Below are 18,596 nucleotides of genomic sequence, written 5' to 3'. Positions count from 1 at the left end.
ATAATACATGCTGCAGCCAATGGGAGACCCCTGGTGCCCCAATGCCCTGGGTACCATATACTAGGGGCTTACATGGGGGCACCAGTGTGCCAATTGTGGAGTGTACAACCATAATCACAGAATTTGGAGGAGAGAGAGCATAACCACTGGGGTACTGGTTAGCAGGATTCCAGTGGACACAGTCAATCACACTAATATCAGGCAGAAAATGGGGGTAACCATGGCAAGAAAAAGGTTACTTTCTTGCAAAAACAAAGCAAATGACAGTGACAATAAAGCCAACCAATGGTAAGCAATAGACGAGATTCAAGTCCACTAGACATTCTTGGTATGCTGACAATACCTTTTCAACTACACAGTTGTGCTGTCTGGAAGGCTTGACTAAAAAAACAGTGAGTAAAAGCAAAAATATTTTTTATCTCAAAAAGCACACATTGCTATAGTAGTAGTCACTGGCATAGAAGGGAAGGAAAGTATCTAACTTACATTTGCAATAGGAAACTAGTATTGCGAGACCAACCCACCTATAAGAGATTTTTTTTATCCGATATTTATCCAAAGTGTGTCACCACTATTAAATATTGTGGTCTGACTTTATGCACAAGTGTAGCTGAAGGAATGAATTGAGTGTGCACAGCACATAGGCATGTGAAACCTACTGTGTGATATATTTCAACTTTAAACATTATATATAGCAAGTCTTAAAACGTATTAATTTGCAGTATGAGATACAATACGATGGATAACGTTTGTAATGCTGCAGCATACTTACAAAAGAGCTTCAAGCGTTTTTTAAACAAGGCATCTGCCTTCATTAACAAAACATTGTGAAATCAACATGTTGAATGAAAATATCAACAGAATAGGGCAAACCAAAAAGCGGTATTTTAAATATGATTGGCAATTCCTTCTTCGTGCAATAGAATGGACAATACGAGCCAAATGGTACGATTTGAAGTGCTGCACCTTTATTATATGTACATTGTCATAAAATGCTGCAAAAATCTGTTAAAATTTCCACCATACATTTATGTACAGAATTTGGAATACAAACTTGTTTCACCTCTTGGTAATTAAGACAGAAACGTTCTTGTGGATAACATTTAAAATCATAGGAACACATTCAATTGCTGTAAAATATACAACTTAATCTATAAAAAAGCATCTCGGGTATGCAATGGTAACCTATTCAACATGACATGCTTAACCAACTTCTTATTCAAATGAGTCATCGTCTATCAAATTAACATATGAAAATAGTAGCATGCAGCAATTAGAAAGTAGCCCAGGACTGGATATATTTTTTCTTTCAGTTTATCATGCTGCTTTCAGATTATCTTAGTAAACATACAGGTAGGTGATTGTCTCTTGAATTAGTGAAAAGTATTTTTAAGAACTAAGGCCTACCTTTACTAAGGCTTGTGAGTGGGATTGAGTGGCACTGCATAACTCTGCACTATGCTTGGTAGCTTTTATAATGGTAACTAAATTGCCTCAATTTTTTGTGTCACTTTGTACCACAGAAGCGCCCATGCAAAACATTAAATTATCCCCTAAATTTACATACAGCACAAGTGTTGTCCACTGTCGTTACAGTAAGACTTAATCCATGCCATATTTCCAGGATATTCAGGTATTGCAACTTTACAGGCAGTGTTTTTAAATGGTACTCATTTACAATGGCCATGATTATCCTGACAATCTAGCATGGATCCAGCCATCCTGTACCTTTTTTGGACCCTCTTTTAGAAGGATGGGTGGTGCTTTCTCAAATTCACGTTTCATTAATTCTATATTCTTGTAAAAATGTAAACTTCAAACATGGCCACAGTCAGAGGACGGATACTAAAAAATTACTTATTTGTCAAAAAATGCTATGTGCAAAAAGCAACATCTGTGCAACTTGCAACTTAGTACCACCAGGTGGCACTCATGATAGAACAGTTTTCACATCTAAAACAAGGTTGATCATTTGTATGGCACCAACATCGGCATCGCAATCCAAGGAGTAGAATTTTATTATTTCAAAAATCTAGCAAAAAATGAGACCAAAGAAAAATTGAGTCATGCATTCTGTCCTGGGATTCTAAAGCAAATCAGATCAGGTGTTTGCGTTTTCAGTCTTGTCAATGGTTCCATCATCTTGCCATCTCCGTCTGTCACAAATCTGAGTGCTACAGGTTGCTTCTGAGCCATGCTCTAAAGACAAATTTCCACCAGCACTCCTATTGATCCCAAATCTGCATCTGTACGGAGTATCGAAGTTCTGATGTCAGGTTGGTACGTGGCTTATCTTGGTGAAGCCAAAATAAATGGTTGTTTTTTTCATTCAACAAATGTCCTACTGCAGGAGATCAACAGCATGGTGATGAAATGTAAGACAATGCAGAATAAAACCAATATTGCTGAGGAAAAGGCAGGATCTGTCTTTTTGTAGAGTTTTGCCAAAGTGATGACAAATTAATACATGTTGCTACAGCATCACTTGCTCAACTTTTGGTCCCTACGATAAATTATATTAATATTTGCTAAGCAAAAATCAGCTAGATGTATATCTATCTTCCCAATTTGGCATCTTGGTCTTTTAATATAATCCTCAATGTACAAGGTGGTGGCATGCAGAACACAAATGTGCAGAGTTTGACCCTTATAATTGAGCTGACACTGTGCAAAGAAAATTTTGAACTCAAAATGTTTTCTTGAAATGTTGTCCTATGTTGGAAGCTTTAGTTTTACCATATTTTGTACAGAGTATAACCTAATACTTTTCAGCCTTGCATCCCGTTGTCAAAGTGAAAGACCCAAAGTGACAATTCACATTAATTCCTGAATTAAAATTGAATAAAAGACCAAGTAATATTTTCCATTTACTACTAGGTACACTTTCCTTGAATGAGCATACATATACTGAAAAATCGTACATGATAAATACATAGAAATCAACAGCATATAATATTAACAAAGACAAATTTACAAAGGCCAGGGTTTCAATAAATTACTTTACATTGGCTTCTACAAGAAGCTGCATATTTTCAAAAGTCAAATTTTTCACGGCGCAGCATTAAATAAGGAATCTGTTGTGCTCAGTCTTATTGAAACTGATTTAAGCACCACATCCTTTAGATGCATACACATGAAAAAATGTTTCAAATGTTTTTCGAAGTCTAGGGTGATAAACCTAGAGACTGTCACTTCCTTTTCCTGCGGTTGTATAATTACATTCATTTAGATTTGGGGTTAGTTCTTTTTTGCCATCTTCAAAAAGTGCATTTGTCAACAAACGTGTCAACATCTGTTCCACGTAGACCAGCTGTATGGATCAAATTTTAGTTTCTTTCATTTCATGTTTTAGGGCTTTGAATGAGTCCTTTATTCGGATGATCTCAGTGGCACACATGTGTCCAAAAACTCTGCTGTACCATTCAGTTGTCCTTCCTCTATAAAACAAATAAGAAAGCAAAGATATTGTTATATATTTGTACAATCAAAAAAATGTTAGAGGCAATTAGCAGTGTATTTACTTTAGAACACATTTTTAATCACTGTTTAAAAAAGCAAAACATAAAAGTTTTGAAGCTGCAACATCACATTAATTTTTTCAAGGTTTTTGGATTTGGAACATATCTTTTTAGTTTCCTTATATAAATATATCATTTCCACTTTTGATCTGAAGTAAAAATAAATTTGAATTTAAGGACAATCTTTGCACAAATGACTCTTTAAGCATTTATAGTACTTGTTTTTTAAAGTGATGGTTTACAGAAAGGATACTTTGCTAAAGGTCTTATGCTCATGCAGACTTCACAAATTACTTTGCTAAGGATAACTTGTATATTGTTTCATACAGTTTTAGGTTTTCCCTGAAATGAGTAGTAGATGATTAACTTTTTAAAAAAAATTCTTGTTCTATATCCTCACCCACAATCAAGTGCACATTGTATTGGCTTTTACTGGGGCAGAAGGAATTTGGCTTTTCTATACCATAAGATGATTTTGTTAAAAGTAGAATTCTAATCAGGCTGTTTTTATTATATCTCTAATATTGTTTAGCCAGGCATAGCTATGTGCCTAAGAGAAACAGAGTGATATGTCCCATCTACGCTCTGATAAGCAACATAGTAGTGAAAAATCACAAGTCACTAGTCCTATGAGTGGACAGACGCTTTTTGGCTGTTTGAGACTTAAGTAATAGCCATTCATCATGCTTCTGAGGCTGTGTGACGGATGTAATGCAGACACTTGCTGATACATCTGTGTACTGTTCGAAAACTAGTTGATAGTGATGCCACAGTGCGGTCCTGTTGTTCCATATAGAGACTGAACAACACAGAATCACCATCTATATGCACTGGACCTCTATAGAGCTATCCTAAGTCAAATTCCTAGGTTCATACCCATGTTCACTCCTCCACTGTTCTATAGCTAGGTTTGTGCTACATAATTACACACAAACAAATTCCATACTCTTTCTACTTCGTCCTTTGCAACTCATTGTTTCTGCCTTAATATTAAAACTATTCCCCTAAGAGAGATTAATTATCTTCTTCTTTTGAAGCTACACAGCAAATTGCTCTTCACAAAGCAATTTGTGAGACAATTGAACATTTTTCGTTTCTTTGTATACAAGGTTGCACTGTACCTCAGTATAAGCAATCAAACATCTTAAGCTTCACAATATTAGTAGCCGTGGAGCAGCTTTATCAACACTTTGCACTGGTGCAATGTCACAAACGTTGATGCAGACTGGCCCAAAGTGTTGATAAAACTATTTACTCTCCATGTCAAAACTTTATTTGAGCTGGAGAGATGCCTGTAAAGTAACAAAAATAGCACTTTGCACTACTTTGAATCGAGGAGGCACCCCATTGGTGTTTCCCTACAACCCACCATTAATTTTGATGCAAATCCATATCTACTAATCGTGATAAACAGGGCTTTGTGCCAAAAAATAATGTTGCCTAAAAGCAGGCGTTTTGTTGGCTAAATCTTTTAAATTCTCCTTACTTTTTAAATATTCTTATGGTTGCTGCACTGTACAGCAAACATCTAATGTGTGAAAAGTTTTAAACTTGGGTGCCCTTCCAACGAACAATCTAGAAATAGACAAAAAAAGACAAAGTGTGGTGCATGTTGAAACTATAGGAAAATACTACATCTGAGCAGTGGAACATTTATGTAAAGTAAACATCAAAAGTTGATAGCATGAAGGAAATATAGGGGTATGTCTGATAATGTGTGTTAATATCTCAATATAAATGTGGACTGTACCTTGTGTCTATCCTGCAGACTTGAGTCAGTTTTGACTTCTGTGGTCCAATGTTTTCAATGAGGTGCTTGCATAAAAGGACGTGCCCCACAATGCCACTCGTTGAGGCTCCTTCACTGTTAATCGAGGTAGCAGCCAGAACGCATGTCCCACTCTGAGGGTCAGTTCTCCATGTCCTGCAAATGCAAGTGTAAAAAAAAATATATGAAACCTTTTCCAAGCAATTTATTTTGGGTGGGGATAATGGCGAAGGGTGGAGGTGCTTAATGGGAAGCAGGTACATCAATGTCATTTTTAATTTCATTCGTTATCACTTTCTGTAGAGCTTACAGACATTACTGTTGCACTGATGGCATCAAAGCACTTGGTAATAAGCATTGCCTATTTTCTAAATTATTTTATTTCCTATACTGCAAAAATAACGAATGCTGGCAAGTCCAGTAGGTCGTGGCTGCGAAAGCTATTAGCTTTTCCAATGTGTTTTTCCTCTTAGATGGCTGCTGCAAAAGTGCAGGTATCCAGGGCAGCATTCTGAACAGGAAGTGTTACATATATAATAAAATGCACTACGCAATGCTTCCTGCTATGCACATTGTTTCAAAGTGTTTTGAGATAACTAGAGATGACCTACGGTGGGGAAATCTTGACACCATTCTGGAAAGAGATGCTGTGTCCCCCTGAGATGCTAATTTCTCTAAGTGTGCTTCTTGGCACTTTTCCAAGACGAAGCAATGGTAGTTCTGCAACACTGCTGAGTGGTTGAAATCTTCCTGTTGCCCATTCAGAAGACAATCTGTGATAGTGCAGATCTCTTATTAGCACCTAAATGAATAATAGCTGTCCTTACCCACTTTTATTTTCCATGAGGAACTGGGTATTAATATTGACACTATATTAAGTCAGGGAGCCTAGGTGTGAGACTTGCCATACTATTTTATTTTATTTTAGAACCTGTGTCCGCAGGATTCGAAGTATGTGAAAATGAAGAAATCATAATTCAGAAATAAAAAAATAAGATAAATAAGATAAGGTATATAACAATATTTAAAGTTGTGTTACTATATTTAAAAAAACAGTGTGGCATTAAATAAAAGATCAGGGTTAATGATACAAACAGGCTTTGGTGGAGATGGTGAGTTAGGTTTAAGATCACAGATAGGGTTAGCATTTGTTGTTAGGGTTTGGTTAAGGAACGTTTTTATGTATTTTATCATTATAGAGTTATTTAACTTGGGTTCTTAACTATGGACAACCTGATGTTAAACCAATCCTAAATGACATATTTGTTGTGATGGATTATTCATTTATAAATTTATGATAATTGTATTTCTTCCTTAGAGTATCCTTTGTGCTCGTTCAGAACACTGATGTAGCTTTCGCAATAGAATTTCCTTTATAGGTATCAGAATTAATGACCCTGGATTAAAACATAATAACTAGGGACCCCTGGCAGTCCCTGGTTAATCTGGGATTAGAATAAATGTGTAACAGGGGCATGGAAATAGGCATCTTGGTTCACTGCTTTACTTTTATCTTTTATTTTAGTAGCAGAAAGTATTCACCTTATTACAATCATTAACTGCATTGGAATAGGGCTAATGTATCAACTGAGCACATTGTACTGAAAAGCATGAAAAAATGGTACACAGCTGCAAATCCCCTAATTGCATTAGAGATTATGGATGAGAAGTCTGGGTTCGTCCCTGGCAAGGTATTTCAAGGACCCTCATGTGATTGCTTATGATATGATTGCAAATATTTGTACATGAGTGGTTTTGTATTGACTATCCTGCCACAAAAGCAGTCACTGACCTTAGGGAAGCACATTGATTGTCATGGGGGTTTCAGTCCACAGGGAGATTTAAATCCCTTTTTAAGAGAAACCCATCTCTTCTGTTAAGGAATCGGAAAGGGACATACCAATCTTGTAATCCTCTCTGTCCATTACTTTTCAAAAGAAAAGAACCATTTAAATCTAATAGATTTTTCACATTTATAGAACTATATGTTGGATATAAGTATATATTAGGTTTATGGTTTTGTGCTGAATGAAAAAAATTATTATATCTTTGGTCATAATGGTTGTCAATTCTTTTACCTCAAAATGACATAGTCTCTTGGCGGCAAAGGTGGCAGGCTTTCAGTGGAGTACTGATAGATTTCTGTATCATCATCTAAAGTTTCGATTATTTTTTCTTGCTGCAGACTCTGGTCCCATGAGCGCCTCTGTCTCAGAATGTGCTGTAGAATCTCCCTTGGAGTACCTTCTATTTCAGTAGATGATTTCCACAGCCGGACTGGATAGTTGTCATCTTCCACCTTGGATGGAAACAAACATTATTATTTTATTGTCCAAGTACAGAGTTTCTTCTGAGTTAACCTGTGTTTGAATATTCAATTTATAGGACAAATTCAGGCACTACACTTACTCATAATATTCTCTTTAGATACCGGGAGAGTTCTAATGCATGAAACACCTGCAACCGGATTACAAATTAGTAAGGTAATTTGACAGAGATATGGGGTGGCCCGAATTTCAGTTTCTAGCAAGTATCCCAACCTGTATATTTGCCTTCTGACTTAAACAGGGGCGGCTCCTCAGCAGTGGCAGAGAGGTGTCGCCTTCCCCCCCACCCCTCGACTGAGCCAGCAGATGAAAAATAAAACGATAGCTTGCTATCGTTTTATTTTTCATCATTTTTCATCTGCTGGCCCAGCCAGCAGAGTGTACTGGGAGGGGTGGGGCTGGGTCGGGGGAGAGTGCTCTAAGTTTACATGGGTGAGTGGCCGGCTGTGAGAGGCCAGCCAAACAAACATGCGCACTTAGGTTTCTCCAACCCGGCTGTATACACAGCCGGGTTGGAGAAACAGCAAAGACCCCAGGGCTGTGTCTGAGTGGCAGTCCGAGCCGCTCAGACCAATCCTGATGCTGCTTTCATGCTATGTTTAGCATGTAAGCAGCGCCAGGATTGCTGGGGAGCCTGTGCTGGTGTCCCAGCGAATGCTGCAACACCACAAGAGGAGCAAGATGGCGGGAGACCGGCGGGGCAACAGAAACTGTTTCCTTTTTCTTTTTTTTGTTTTTAAAAAGGGGTTCCCCCGTCGTTCCCCCATTAACATATGCGATGGCCTCTGCTGGAGTTAAACCCCATGGAACAGGGAATTACTAGGCGGGTCCACTTTTACTGCCTGGAATTATACAGAGAATTTACAATTCTGTGGGGTTCAACTCACACATTTATCACCTGCTCTGAAAGGGCATAACTTTGCAAGGGTCATGTAGGTGGGAGCTGGAGAGAGTGGGAAAGGGGAAATGTTGCCTGTCAGAGGGGAGAATTCTCTACTTCCCTCGTGCCCTAGTAGAAAGTTGTACTGAGGATGGACTGCACTGCAGCTCTTTTCCATGGTCGTTTTATCAGGTAGGTTTTCTGGCAGTAAAATTGGGTCTTGTAGACCAGATTTTCCAGGTGCATGAATATGAAGCTGCTTATAATTGGGCAGAGATGAATGTAACCTGGGGTTCTGTGCTACTTGACATTTCTTCTGTATTGCAAGTTTGTACCACATCTCATCCACATTACTTCACACATGTCAAATAGGATGGGAAATGTATTCAATCTGAAATGCTTGAATTCAGTTGTCCTTCATGGTGCCATCTGTTGCAGGGACATTCCAAAGACCAGTGGTATGCATAGGCATCTTGGAGAAAAGGAATTTACAGCTTCCTGGAGGGACAGAGGCTGACTAGATCGTTTTATTCGCACAATAAAACAGCCCGGTTGTAGCAATGAACTAATTCTAGGTCCACCAGGAATTCAAGAATGATGGCAATCAAAGTACCAAACTTAAACATAAAGAGCCAACAATTAAATGTCAGAATTATGCAGAGCCTGTGAATCTAGAAGAGACTTCACAATGCAAAATCTAAGTGCCTAGCTTGTTACATTTGGCCACAACTGCTGCTGATGTGATTTGTTCTCCATCTCTTTAGGCAAGTGGTCCAGATGCTCCTACCTTCACATTTCATAGCCCCGTTGTAGGAAGTTGGCTCTGTATGTGCTATTTCAAAGTAAGGAATAGCATGCACAGAGTCCAAGGGTTCCCCTTAGAGGTAAAATAGTGGTAAAAATAGATAATACTAATGCTCTATTTTGTGGTAGTGTGGTCGAGCAGTAGGCTTATCCAAGGAGTAGTGTTAAGCATTTGTTGTACATACACATAGACAATAAATGAGGTACACACACTCAGAGACAAATCCAGCCAATAGGTTTTGTTATAGAAAAATATATTTTCTTAGTTTATTTTAAGAACCACAGGTTCAAATCTAACATGTAATATCTTGTTTGAAAGGTATTGCAGGTAAGTACATTAGGAACTTTGAATCATTTCAATTGCATGTATACTTTTCAAGTTATTCACAAATAGCTATTTCGAAAGTGGACACAGTGCAATTTTCACAGTTCCTGGGGGAGGTAAGTTTTTGTTAGTTTTACCAGGTAAGTAAGACACTTACAGGGTTAAGTTCTTGGTCCAAGGTAGCCCACCGTTGGGAGTTCAGAGCAACCCCAAAGTTACCACACCAGCAGCTCAGGGCCGGTCAGGTGCAGAGTTCAAAGTGGTGCCCAAAACGCATAGGCTATAATGGAGAGAAGGGGGTGCTCCGGTTCCGGTCTGCTTGCAGGTAAGTACCCGCGTCTTCGGAGGGCAGACCAGGGGGGTTTTGTAGGGCACCGGGGGGGACACAAGCCCACACAGAAATTTCACCCTCAGCGGCGCGGGGGCGGCCGGGTGCAGTGTTAGAACAAGCGTCGGGTTCGCAATGGAAGTCAATGAGAGCTCAAGGGATCTCTTTAGCGCTGCAGGCAGGCAAGGGGGGGCTTCCTCGGGGAAACCTCCACTTGGGCAAGGGAGAGGGACTCCTGGGGGTCACTTCTGCAGTGAAAGTCCGGTCCTTCAGGTCCTGGGGGCTGCGGGTGCAGGGTCTTTTCCAGGCGTCGGGACTTAGGTTTCAGAGAGTCGCGGTCAGGGGAAGCCTCAGGATTCCCTCTGCAGGCGGCGCTGTGGGGGCTCAGGGGGGACAGGTTTTGGTACTCACAGTCGTAGAGTAGTCCGGGGGTCCTCCCTGAGGTGTTGGTTCTCCACCAGCCGAGTCGGGGTCGCCGGGTGCAGTGTTGCAAGTCTCACGCTTCTTGCGGGGAGTTGCAGGGTTCTTTAAAGCTGCTTCTTGAAACAAAGTTGCAGTCTTTTTGGAGCAGGTCCGCTGTCCTCGGGAGTTTCTTGTCGTCGTCGAAGCAGGGCAGTCCTCAGAGGATTCAGAGGTCGCTGGTCCCTTTGGAAGGCGTCGCTGGAGCAGAGTTCTTTGGAAGGCAGGAGACAGGCCGGTGAGTTTCTGGAGCCAAGGCAGTTGTTGTCTTCTCGTCTTCCTCTGCAGGGGTTTTCAGCTAGGCAGTCCTTCTTCTTGTTGTTGCAGGAATCTAATTTTCTAGGGTTCAGGTTAGCCCTTAAATACTAAATTTAAGGGCGTGTTTAGGTCTGGGGGGTTAGTAGCCAATGGCTACTAGCCCCGAGGGTGGGTACACCCTCTTTGTGCCTCCTCCCAAGGGGAGGGGGTCACAGTCCTAACCCTATTGGGGGAATCCTCCATCTGCAAGATGGAGGATTTCTAAAAGTTAGAGTCACCTCAGCTCAGGACACCTTAGGGGCTGTCCTGACTGGCCAGTGACTCCTCCTTGTTGCTTTCTTTGTTCCCTCCAGCCTTGCCGCCAAAAGTGGGGGCCGTGGCCGGAGGGGGCGGGCAACTCCACTAAGCTGGAGTGCCCTGCTGGGCTGTGACAAAGAGGTGAGCCTTTGAGGCTCACCGCCAGGTGTTACAGCTCCTGCCTGGGGGAGGTGTTAGCATCTCCACCCAGTGCAGGCTTTGTTACTGGCCTCAGAGTGACAAAGGCACTCTCCCCATGGAGCCAGCAACATGTCTCTAGTGTGGCAGGCTGCTGGAACTAGTCAGCCTACACAGACAGTCGGTTAAGTTTCAGGGGGCACCTCTAAGGTGCCCTCTGGGGTGTATTTTGCAATAAAATGTACACTGGCATCAGTGTGCATTTATTGTGCTGAGAAGTTTGATACCAAACTTCCCAGTTTTCAGTGTAGCCATTATGGTGCTGTGGAGTTCGTGTTTGACAAACTCCCAGACCATATACTCTTATGGCTACCCTGCACTTACAATGTCTAAGGTTTTGTTTAGACACTGTAGGGGTACCATGCTCATGCACTGGTACCCTCACCTATGGTATAGTGCACCCTGCCTTAGGGCTGTAAGGCCTGCTAGAGGGGTGACTGACCTATACTTGCATAGGCAGTGAGAGGCTGGCATGGCACCCTGAGGGGAGTGCCATGTCGACTTACTCGTTTTGTTCTCACTAGCACACACAAGCTGGCAAGCAGTGTGTCTGTGCTGAGTGAGAGGTCTCCAGGGTGGCATAAGACATGCTGCAGCCCTTAGAGACCTTCCTTGGCATCAGGGCCCTTGGTACTAGAAGTACCAGTTACAAGGGACTTATCTGGATGCCAGGGTCTGCCAATTGTGTATACAAAAGTACAGGTTAGGGAAAGAACACTGGTGCTGGGGCCTGGTTAGCAGGCCTCAGCACACTTTCAATTGTAAACATAGCATTAGCAAAGGCAAAAAGTCAGGGGGCAACCATGCCAAGGAGGCATTTCCTTACACAACCCCCCCCCCCCCCCCCCCCCCCCAAACGAAAGAGGATGAGACTAACCTTTCCCAAGAGAGTCTTCATTTTCTAAGTGGAAGAACCTGGAAAGGCCATCTGCATTGGCATGGGCAGTCCCAGGTATGTGTTACACTATAAAGTCCATTCCCTGTAGGGAGATGGACCACCTCAACAGTTTAGGATTTTCACCTTTCATTTGCATCAGCCATTTGAGAGGTCTGTGGTCAGTTTGAACTAGGAAGTGAGTCCCAAAGAGGTATGGTCTCAGCTTCTTCAGGGACCAAACCACAGCAAAGGCCTCCCTCTCAATGGCACTCCAACGCTGCTCCCTGGGGAGTAACCTCCTGCTAATGAAAGCAACAGGCTGGTCAAGGCCATCATCATTTGTTTGGGACAAAACTGCCCCTATCCCATGTTCAGAGGCATCTGTCTGCACAATGAACTGCTTAGAATAATCCGGAGCTTTTAGAACTGGTGCTGAGCACATTGCTTGTTTCAGGGTGTCAAAGGCCTGTTGGCATTCCACAGTCCAGTTCACTTTCTTGGGCATTTTCTTGGAGGTGAGTTCAGTGAGGGCTGTCACAATGGATCCATATCCCTTCACAAACCTCCTGTAATACCCAGTCAAGCCAAGGAATGCCCTGACTTGAGTCTGGGTTTTTGGAGCTACCCAGTCCAGAATAGTCTGGATCTTGGGTTGGAGTGGCTGAACTTGGCCTCCACCTACAAGATGGCCCAAGTAAACCACAGTTCCCTGCCCTATCTGGCATTTGGATGCCTTGATAGAGAGGCCTGCAGATTGCAGAGCCTTCAAGACCTTCTTCAGGTGGACCAGGTGATCCTGCCAGGTGGAGCTAAAGACACCAATATCATCAAGATAAGCTGTGCTAAAGGCCTCCAAACCAGCAAGGACTTGATTCACCAACCTTTGGAAGGTGGCAGGGGCATTCTTTAAACCAAAGGGCATAACAGTAAACTGATAATGCCCATCAGGTGTGGAGAATGCTGTTTTCTCTTTTGCTCCAGGTGCCATTTTTATTTGCCAGTACCCTGCTGTCAAGTCAAAGGTACTTAAGAATTTGGCAGCACCTAATTTGTCTATGAGCTCATCAGCTCTAGGAATTGGATGAGCATCTGTCTTGGTGACAGAGTTGAGCCCTCTGTAGTCCACACAAAACCTCATCTCTTTCTTTCCATCTTTGGTGTGAGGTTTGGGGACTAAGACCACTGGGCTAGCCCAGGGGCTGTCAGAGCGCTCAATTACTCCCAATTCCAGCATCTTGTGGACTTCCACCTTGATGCTTTCCTTAACATGGTCAGACTGTCTAAAAATTTTGTTTTTGACAGGCATGCTGTCTCCTGTGTCCACATCATGGGTACACAGGTGGGTCTGACCAGGGGTTAGGGAGAAGAGTTCAGGAAACTGTTGTAGGACTCTCCTACAATCAGCTTGCTGTTGGCCAGAGAGGGTGTCTGAGTAGATCACTCCATCTACTGAGCCATCTTTTGGGTCTGATGACAGAAGATCAGGGAGAGGTTCACTCTCTGCCTCCTGATCCTCATCTGTTACCATCAACAGATTTACATCAGCCCTGTCATGGAAGAGCTTAAGGCGGTTCACATGGATCACCCTCTTGGGGCTCCTGCTTGTGCCCAGGTCCACCAGGTAGGTGACCTGACTCTTCCTTTCTAGCACTGGGTAAGGGCCACTCCATTTGTCCTGGAGTGCCCTGGGAGCCACAGGCTCCAGAACCCAGACTTTCTGCCCTGGTTGGAACTCAACCATTGCAGCCTTTTGGTCATACCAAAACTTCTGGAGCTGTTGGCTGGCCTCAAGGTTTTTGGTTGCCTTTTCCATGTACTCTGCCATTCTAGAGCGAAGGCCAAGTACATAGTCCACTATGTCCTGTTTAGGCTCATGAAGAGGTCTCTCCCAGCCTTCTTTAACAAGAGCAAGTGGTCCCCTTACAGGGTGACCAAACAGAAGTTCAAAGGGTGAGAACCCTACTCCCTTCTGTGGCACCTCTCTGTAAGCGAAAAGCAGACATGGCAAGAGGACATCCCATCTCCTTTTGAGCTTTTCTGGGAGCCCCATGATCATGCCTTTTAATGTCTTGTTGAATCTTTCAACTAAGCCATTAGTTTGTGGATGGTATGATGTAGTGAATTTATAAGTCACTCCACACTCATTCCACATGTGTTTTAGGTATGCTGACATGAAGTTGGTACCTCTGTCAGACACCACCTCCTTAGGGAAACCCACTCTGGTAAAGATACCAATGAGGGCCTTGGCTACTGCAGGGGCAGTAGTCGACCTAAGGGGAATAGCTTCAGGATACCTAGTAGCATGATCCACTACTACTAGGATGTACATATTTCCTGAGGCTGTGGGAGGTTCTAGTGGACCAACTATGTCCACACCCACTCTTTCAAAGGGGACCCCCACCACTGGAAGTGGAATGAGGGGGGCCTTTGGGTGCCCACCTGTCTTACCACTGGATTGACAGGTGGGGCAGGAGAGGCAAAACTCCTTAACCTTCTGGGACATATTGGGCCAGTAGAAGTGGTTGACTAACCTCTCCCACGTCTTGGTTTGTCCCAAATGCCCAGCAAGGGGAATATCATGGCCTAAGGTCAGAATAAACTCTCTGAACGACTGAGGCACTACCACTCTCCTAGTGGCACCAGGTTTGGGGTCTCTGGCCTCAGTGTACAGGAGTCCATCTTCCCAATAGACCCTATGTGTTCCATTTTTCTTGCCCTTGGACTCTTCAGCAGCTTGCTGCCTAAGGCCTTCAAGAGAGGGACAGGTTTCTTGTCCCTTACACAGCTCTTCCCTTGAGGGTCCCCCTGGGCCTAAGAGCTCAACCTGATAAGGTTCAAGCTCCAAGGGCTCAGTTCCCTCAGAGGGCAGAACTTCTTCCTGAGAAGAGAGGTTCTCTTTTTCTGACTGTGTTGCAGTTGGTTTCCCAACTGACTTTCCTTTTCTCTTGGTAGGCTGGGCCATTTTTCCAGACTCCAGCTCTACTTTTTCACCCTGTGCCTTGCATTGTGCTCTTGTTTTTACACACACCAGTTCAGGGATACCCAGCATGGCTGCATGGGTTTTTAGTTCTACCTCAGCCCATGCTGAGGACTCCAGGTCATATCCAAGCAGACAGTCTACTGGGATGTTTGAGGAGACCACCACCTGTTTCAGGCCATTGACCCCTCCCCATTCTAAAGTTACCATTGCCATGGGATGTGCTTTAGTCTGATTGTCAGCGTTGGTGACTGTATAAGTTTTTCCAGTCAGGTATTGGCCAGGGGAAACCAGTTTCTCTGTCACCATGGTGACACTGGCACCTGTATCCCTCAGGCCCTCTACACTTGTCCCATTAATAAAGAGCTGCTGCCTGTATTTTTGCATGTTAGGCGGCCAGGCAGCTAGTGTGGCTAAATCCACCCCACCCTCAGAGACTAGAGTAGCTTCAGTGTGGACCCTGATTTGCTCTGGGCACACTGTTGATCCCACTTGGAGACTAGCCATTCCAGTGTTACCTGGATTGGAGTTTGGAGTGGAACTTTTCTTGGGACAGGCCTTGTCTCCAGTTTGGTGTCCAGACTGACTACAGTTTCGACACCAGGCCTTTTTGGGATCAAAGTTTTTACCCTTGTACCCAGGATTGTTTTGTGAAGAGGCTCTGGGCCCACCCTCCTGTGCAGGTTTTTGGGGGCCTGTGGAAGACTCTTTACTATTTTTATTTTTGGCTGTCTCACCACCTTTCCCCTGGGGAGGTTTTGTGACCCCTTTCTTTTGGTCACCCCCTGTGGAAGTTTTGGACACCCTAGTCTTGACCCAATGGTCCGCCTTCTTTCCCAATTCTTGGGGAGAAATTGGTCCTAGGTCTACCAGATGCTGATGCAGTTTATCATTGAAACAATTACTTAACAGGTGTTCCTTCACAAATAAATTGTACAGCCCATCATAATTACTTACACCACTGCCTTGAATCCAACCATCTAGTGTTTTTACTGAGTAGTCTACAAAGTCAACCCAGGTCTGGCTCGAGGATTTTTGAGCCCCCCTGAATCTAATCCTATACTCCTCAGTGGAGAATCCAAAGCCCTCAATCAGGGTACCCTTCATGAGGTCATAAGATTCTGCATCTTTTCCAGAGAGTGTGAGGAGTCTATCCCTACACTTTCCTGTGAACATTTCCCAAAGGAGAGCACCCCAGTGAGATCTGTTCACTTTTCTGGTTACACAAGCCCTCTCAAAAGCTGTGAACCATTTGGTGATGTCATCACCATCTTCATATTTAGTTACAATCCCTTTAGGGATTTTCAACATGTCAGGAGAATCTCTGACCCTATTTATGTTGCTGCCACCATTGATGGGTCCTAGGCCCATCTCTTGTCTTTCCCTCTCTATGGCTAGGATCTGTCTTTCCAAAGCCAATCTTTTGGCCATCCTGGCTAACTGGATGTCCTCTTCACTGGAGTTATCCTCAGTGATTTCAGAGTTGTTGGTCCCTCCTGTGAGGGAACCAGCATCTCTGACTATTATTTGTGGAGTCAGGGCTTGAGAAGCCCTGCTCTCCCTAAGTAGGACTGGAGGGGGGGAATTTCCCTCCAAGTCACTATCTTCATCCTCTGAGTTGCCACCCTCAGAGGGGTTGGCCTTTTCAAACTCTGCCAAAAGCTCCTGGAGCTGTATTTTGGTAGGTTTGGGGCCCATTGCTATTTTCTTTAGTTTACAGAGTGACCTTAGCTCTCTCATCTGTAGATGGAGGTAAGGTGTGGTGTCGAGTTCCACCACAGTCACATCTGTGCTAGACATTTTGCTTCTAAAAGTTGGAATACTTTTTAAGAATCTAAAACTGGTTCTAGAATCTAATTCAAACTTTTACAAACTTTTAAACTCTAAAAGAAATGCTAAACAGGATCTAACACAAGGCCCTAGCAGGTCTTTTAAGAATTTAGAAAACTTTTCAAATTGCAAAAATCTATTTCTAATGACAATTTTGGAATTTGTTGTGTGATCAGGTATTGGCTGAGTAGTCCAGCAAATGCAAAGTCTTGTACCCCACCGCTGATCCACCAATGTAGGAAGTTGGCTCTATATGTGCTATTTTTAAAGTAAGGAATAGCATGCACAGAGTCCAAGGGTTCCCCTTAGAGGTAAAATAGTGGTAAAAATAGATAATACTAATGCTCTATTTTGTGGTAGTGTGGTCGAGCAGTAGGCTTATCCAAGGAGTAGTGTTAAGCATTTGTTGTACATACACATAGACAATAAATGAGGTACACACACTCAGAGACAAATCCAGCCAATAGGTTTTGTTATAGAAAAATATATTTTCTTAGTTTATTTTAAGAACCACAGGTTCAAATCTAACATGTAATATCTTGTTTGAAAGGTATTGCAGGTAAGTACATTAGGAACTTTGAATCATTTCAATTGCATGTATACTTTTCAAGTTATTCACAAATAGCTATTTCAAAAGTGGACACAGTGCAATTTTCACAGTTCCTGGGGGAGGTAAGTTTTTGTTAGTTTTACCAGGTAAGTAAGACACTTACAGGGTTAAGTTCTTGGTCCAAGGTAGCCCACCGTTGGGAGTTCAGAGCAACCCCAAAGTTACCACACCAGCAGCTCAGGGCCGGTCAGGTGCAGAGTTCAAAGTGGTGCCCAAAACGCATAGGCTATAATGGAGAGAAGGGGGTGCTCCGGTTCCGGTCTGCTTGCAGGTAAGTACCCGCGTCTTCGGAGGGCAGACCAGGGGGGTTTTGTAGGGCACCGGGGGGGACACAAGCCCACACAGAAATTTCACCCTCAGCGGCGCGGGGGCGGCCGGGTGCAGTGTTAGAACAAGCGTCGGGTTCGCAATGGAAGTCAATGAGAGCTCAAGGGATCTCTTTAGCGCTGCAGGCAGGCAAGGGGGGGCTTCCTCGGGGAATCCTCCACTTGGGCAAGGGAGAGGGACTCCTGGGGGTCACTTCTGCAGTGAAAGTCCGGTCCTTCAGGTCCTGGGGGCTGCGGGTGCAGGGTCTTTTCCAGGCGTCGGGACTTAGGTTTCAGAGAGTCGCGGTCAGGGGAAGCCTCGGGATTCCCTCTGCAGGCGGCGCTGTGGTGGCTCAGGGGGGACAGGTTTTGGTACTCACAGTCGTAGAGTAGTCCGGGGGTCCTCCCTGAGGTGTTGGTTCTCCACCAGCCGAGTCGGGGTCGCCGGGTGCAGTGTTGCAAGTCTCACGCTTCTTGCGGGGAGTTGCAGGGTTCTTTAAAGCTGCTTCTTGAAACAAAGTTGCAGTCTTTTTGGAGCAGGTCCGCTGTCCTCGGGAGTTTCTTGTCGTCGTCGAAGCAGGGCAGTCCTCAGAGGATTCAGAGGTCGCTGGTCCCTTTGGAAGGCGTCGCTGGAGCAGAGTTCTTTGGAAGGCAGGAGACAGGCCGGTGAGTTTCTGGAGCCAAGGCAGTTGTTGTCTTCTGGTCTTCCTCTGCAGGGGTTTTCAGCTAGGCAGTCCTTCTTCTTGTTGTTGCAGGAATCTAATTTTCTAGGGTTCAGGGTAGCCCTTAAATACTAAATTTAAGGGCGTGTTTAGGTCTGGGGGGTTAGTAGCCA

The 18,596-nt window shown here is 43.6% G+C and overlaps 1 protein-coding gene across 2 annotated transcripts in view; it reads right to left on the bottom strand.

Annotated features, from left to right (window-relative positions):
- Nucleotides 1–946: 946 nt before the first annotated feature.
- The window catches only part of LOC138245616 (rho GTPase-activating protein 7-like), a 685,827-nt gene continuing 668,177 nt past the window's right edge, over nt 947–18,596 (bottom strand). For both annotated transcript variants that reach the window (XM_069199346.1, XM_069199347.1), the window contains exons 12-14: nt 7,365–7,585; nt 5,269–5,442; nt 947–3,437 (exon numbers count right to left, since the gene is read on the bottom strand). In XM_069199346.1, the coding sequence (XP_069055447.1) occupies nt 3,320–3,437; nt 5,269–5,442; nt 7,365–7,585 (513 nt within the window). In that variant the 3' untranslated portion in view covers nt 947–3,319. The remainder of the gene's footprint in view (nt 3,438–5,268; nt 5,443–7,364; nt 7,586–18,596) is intronic.

Source organism: Pleurodeles waltl, chromosome 7, assembly GCF_031143425.1.
Source record: "Pleurodeles waltl isolate 20211129_DDA chromosome 7, aPleWal1.hap1.20221129, whole genome shotgun sequence".
Classification (NCBI taxonomy): Eukaryota; Metazoa; Chordata; class Amphibia; order Caudata; family Salamandridae; genus Pleurodeles; species Pleurodeles waltl.
This window is presented reverse-complemented; position numbering and strand designations above follow the sequence as displayed.